This window comes from Perkinsus marinus (genome assembly GCF_000006405.1).
Source record: "Perkinsus marinus ATCC 50983 genomic scaffold scf_1104296944144, whole genome shotgun sequence".
NCBI lineage: Eukaryota > Perkinsozoa > Perkinsida > Perkinsidae > Perkinsus > Perkinsus marinus.
In genome coordinates this window covers 159,062-164,106 of record NW_003211539.1, presented here as the reverse complement: position 1 = coordinate 164,106, position 5,045 = coordinate 159,062, and the positions used below count along the sequence as shown (strand labels likewise).

At 43.4% G+C, this 5,045-nt stretch overlaps 1 protein-coding gene across 1 annotated transcript; it reads right to left on the bottom strand.

Moving 5' to 3' along the window:
• Positions 1-4,161: 4,161 nt before the first annotated feature.
• Pmar_PMAR027402 (hypothetical protein) lies at positions 4,162-4,544 on the bottom strand (the record flags this gene model as incomplete). Its single annotated transcript, XM_002780743.1, has 2 exons — positions 4,162-4,299; positions 4,458-4,544. The coding sequence occupies 2 exons, from the start codon at positions 4,542-4,544 to the stop codon at positions 4,162-4,164; spliced, it is 225 nt and encodes a 74-aa protein (XP_002780789.1).
• Between the last annotated feature and the right edge of the window lie 501 nt (positions 4,545-5,045).

Below are 5,045 nucleotides of genomic sequence, written 5' to 3'. Positions count from 1 at the left end.
CTAATACGAGTAATTTCTTCTTAGGCGAATTCGTAATCAAATCAACTTCTCCCATCAACTACTCGGGTGCCTGAAACTCCAGTACGATATTAATGAGGTACTATAATAGTAATTGCGGAGCCAGCGAGGCATATACCGCAACATCGCGCGCGTGCGTTCAGAATCATTCTGGCTTAACTACGGAGCGTAGAAAGCCACCAGATAGATCAAATAACTCCTCTATATGCCGAGGTCTCGGGAAAGAATCGGAAACTGGATTATGCAAACAGCTCGACGAGATACGCACGAAAAACTTTAATGCCTTAAAAATGTCTTACCCGGGGATCGAACCGGGGATCTATGTGAAATTCATTGATCGAATCAATAGACGTGGACTGAGTGAGCTCCGCCCTTCGTCACGAAGGCCCAGTATATACAGAGTACCATCACTAGTAATATAGTGATAGAATTTGGTTATAGGGATAGGTTGTGGTATACGTGGTTGATATGATTTATCCCTAATGATTATCGGCTCATGTCGTGCGTCCGACAAATTATCTTCCATGAGGTAAAGTGTCTCACCAGTTATAGCCGTTATTGATACATGAAGACAAGTGAGTTTAATACCTTCCTTTGTTTTGTTCATGGCAGAGAGAGAGAAAAACTATGCCAATTTTTTATTACTCCCATTGATCGAATGATAATGATATACTTGCGATACGGTATCTTATTATAATTCCATCATGTGGTATTGCCATTTCAACTGTTGTTACAATGATTCGATTCTAAAATTCATAAATATTCGTAATCTACCCGAATTTGCCGGAGGAAAAATTCGCTACTGCAAGTTGTCACTGACATGAAAGAAATACCCAAGAGTAATATTTCAATTCATCGAAACCTCTCTCACAATACGCGCTCCTACTTTCCCTTCCGGCACTATAAACAGTCTCATCGACAGTTAGAATGTGTAGAAATTAAAGCCCCCATAAGCTTACCAGAATTTCACCTAATTCCCATCTTGTCACCAGTACCAAATACCCTGCACTACCAGTTTCCTTGAAAATATTTCCTGCCAAGAAATGAGTGTTGTTTTCCACCAACACCACTGATTCTGAAAACCTCTACTACTACTACTACTACTACTACTACTACTACTACTACTACTACTACTACTACCGACTAACACTACTCCTTGTGAATATTATTACCAGAACCATCCATGATGCCTTGCGTGAGGATACTGAGTGCCGTTGAGATTCCAGACGATGAATTTTGCTGTTCAAGTTGAACAACTGCGATGTAGGAGCTCGAGATCATCTAGGAAAGAAGATAATGTGGATTCTGTTCTCATGAATGATCAAGTCCCCTCATGTGAACTACGGATCCTCTCCAACTCCAACCAATCTATGCAACCCAAGCTACTGCAAATAAACTACGCACACACTCATAGCATATCGACAATATGATATTACCCGAAAATGACGATACAGCAGCTTACGCTGGAACTAGAAAAGTTTCACCTTTTTCAGGGAAAATTCCGAAATAAAAATTTTCCTTTCTCAAATACGAAGTTCTCCGAGATGTATATTAAAATTTACATCGGACGTCAAACCCGGATTGATTGCGTCTGGTCGACACATTTTTCGGTGAGAAAATTTCAGCGTCGAATAGTAGTTGTACTACGCTCACCTTAGCTGAGGACCCTAGAAAGTCGCGTCTTGATACATGCACCAATGCATCGAGGATCTTAGTGGGAACTACAGCAAAGCTGGAGGAATATATTTCAAGAGCTATGGGAAGTGACTACATTCTCATGAGTGTCCGATAGCGAACTTTGCTAAGCGAAGTTGAATAGATCAACTGAGGCTTCAATCTGACCGGAATCGCTGACTGTGGGCTGCATTCGGGAGAAATATTGGGGCGAAGCGATACGTAGTATAAAGGATAGAAAAAGTGAAATATTGTGAACTACTATACAGGGAATCATCCAGGAACTTCCGGGGGGTACATCATTTTGAATTGCCCACGTATGGTGAGTAAGGCATTCTCCGACCATTCCCCACGTACAAGTCATTAAGGGCATCGTCTTTCTCACTGTTATGAAACCCTTTCTCAAAGTTGGATGAGTAGACGCTGCTATTATATACTCGAATGCCTAGATCAAGCCTGGACCTTCAAGGGGAAGTTCGAGAGTCTGAGCCACTACCCCATAAATTCTTTGCGAATTTATAGCGCTACACGCTCGAACAGTCGTTACATCATAAACCTATTCTGTATCTAACGAGAGACAACCTCAGCAAGCATATCGCCCTGAGTGATGTACTTAGTACTATGATAATGACACTTCTGGAATTGCTGCTGCTGCTTCTGCTGGATCTGTCGGATAATGCCACCACGTCGGCTCAACACTGATCATCATCATCATCATCCATTGCACATTGGATCCATCATCTATACTCCAACTCCTAAGCGTCTCATTAGCATCAGCGGGTGCTATTTCAACCTTCCTTAATTGGTGAGGAAACTCCCGAGCTAATGGCAGCCACCATATGCTCCTTCAACAGTGTTGTAAACTGCATCGACATGTCAGGTCCTCCGCTCACTATAACTTGAGTGTGTTTTACACTAACAACCGATTCACAATACACTTCAATGTGGATATAAAAATCGGTGTTCACCCACCATTTTTCACAAAATGGCAGACATGATTCGCCTCGCTCCGCTGTTGCAAATCGCGCGCGCCTGCATCATAATATATCGCGATGTTACCCTTCAGCATTTTATTGAGGAAACTCTTATTGTCGCCAGTTTCGGTGCATTTCTACTACTCGAATTCGTATGTAAGCTCTTGAGTGATTAGTGTGTTAACTCAGGTGAGGAAAGTTAACCTATATTCCCCCCAACACTGGGCGTCGTGATTCTCAAAAGGAGGTTTCTTATTGATTTCGAATCGCAATTTATCCGCATATCGACTTGTTACAATTGATTACAATAGGATAGTCTCATGAACCGACTAATGCGATGGTAATTCCCGCAAGGTCGAATGAGATGTGATGACGATGGTAATAATAATGACGGTGGTTAGGGATGAATTAAACTTGAATGTAGTTGTGGACTATATACTGTCGTATTAACTGTGTGTTCGTTCCTTCAAACTGTTCTCCTACTACCGGAGTTTCACGCGAAGTTGGCGTAATATTCCATGCGATATGAGGTGAATTGAAAGCGGCACTACCTGAATTTCACGGGACAAATCACGCCGCCTAGTAGATCAATGTCTTAGACACCCTTCGACCGACACTATTCCACACTTTCTCACTAAGAAAGGCTGATGATGGTATGCAATCAAGTGCTCGACGAGGGCTTACTAAGCATGCCTTGTCATGCGAGTATTGGAAGATGGTGCCGGGTCAACCACAAGCCCAAATGGCGTGCCCAAGTGGACACTAGCTCTATCAAGGCGATATGCCTGACGGATCGAGATGCTTCTGAGGCACCGGAATCTTAGCGTCTCAGAATGGCCGACGCCAACGACCAGGCTGTGGAGTCTTGCACTAATTACAGCAGCTTACATGAAAATTCGGGTACAAATGTACAGAAACCGACATGAGTCTACTACAATCCTACCAATATTTTCATATCGTCATCACCGCCACATCATGTGTCACACATGTAGTTGATCATGTGCATTTTTCTCGGCGAGAGCATCTTCAGATTAGACCGACTTTCCTTAAACTCGAATCCTTCCTATCAAAGTATTTTAACTCTCGTCTGCACTTGTTCAATCTTGTCCTCCAACTTCATATTCACAAAACCATACCCTGTCGACCCCCACCCCACAACGATCGGCTCTCTCGAACACAGTGACCTCACCTATTTAATACAGTACGTGCCAATTTAATGTTCGTTATTTTCGGAGAATCGATTTCATACTGTATCGCATATACAATGTAATGATGGCTATGAACATGTGTTGTGACGTCAATACCCGCTTGGGACTGTGATAGCGACATCTTGTTTACTATCAGCATTTGTCATCCATAATAACACACATTTTCATATCAAATTTACACGTACTGTATACGGCGAACGACGTTTGCGACCAGTAACAACTTCGCTCTTCTGTCAACATGAACTCAAATTGTTAATGTGCAGCCTGAGCGCGTCTTCTTGTGCGGTTCAGAAGCGCTCACCCTCAAGTGCCGACAAGCTCGCATCAGAATCGACATTCCTAACGTCAGGTGCAAGTCCAATCCAATGGAATAGTTGTGCTCTCTTGTAATTCGAAATACATGATATTCCCATCTTGGACATAACCTGAGAACGACAGCTCTTCGTTGAGAAAACACTCGCGTTGGAGCTATACGAAAATATTAACGACATATACTCCCTGCTGGCCTAATGGATAAGACGGCACGCTCCTAAGATAGAGAATCTGAGTTCAATATTCAGGTAGGGTATATTCCCCCACCTACCTCGAGAATACCAGCATGTGCAGCCGCTCTATAATTCTTTCCCATCTTACTCAAACTCATTACCACCACGGCCGACTCTTTTCCCATGCGCTCGCGCGAATAACGCGAGATCCGCCCCTTCTCCGAGGAGACCTAGTTTTAACGTATCATGTCATATACTGTCACAGTATATGACATGACACATACCACAGTGGTAAGTTACCAGTGGTAACTTAACGCAAGCAAAAGAGACGTGTAGATAATTCGTGTAGTACGACGATCGAAATACGGCAATCATGTTTGCGAGATCAAAACCAGTTCATCATATAGAATGTGAACACCTAGAATGTGAACGATAGACAAATCTCATAAATGTTAACATATTGCACCTTGGTGCCCTGCGCATTCGTCGAGCTCATCGCACGCCATTCCAGAAGGGCACACTGCATCCCATCAGCAATCGTGAGGCATCCGAGCCCTCCGTTCCTCTCCAACAATAGACACTTCTCCTCGTCGCGGAGCAACTTGAGCGGCGGACCATCCACACACGTACTGACATGAGCGATGATATGATGACGACGAGAATTCACAGTGGGCAATGCCCACTGG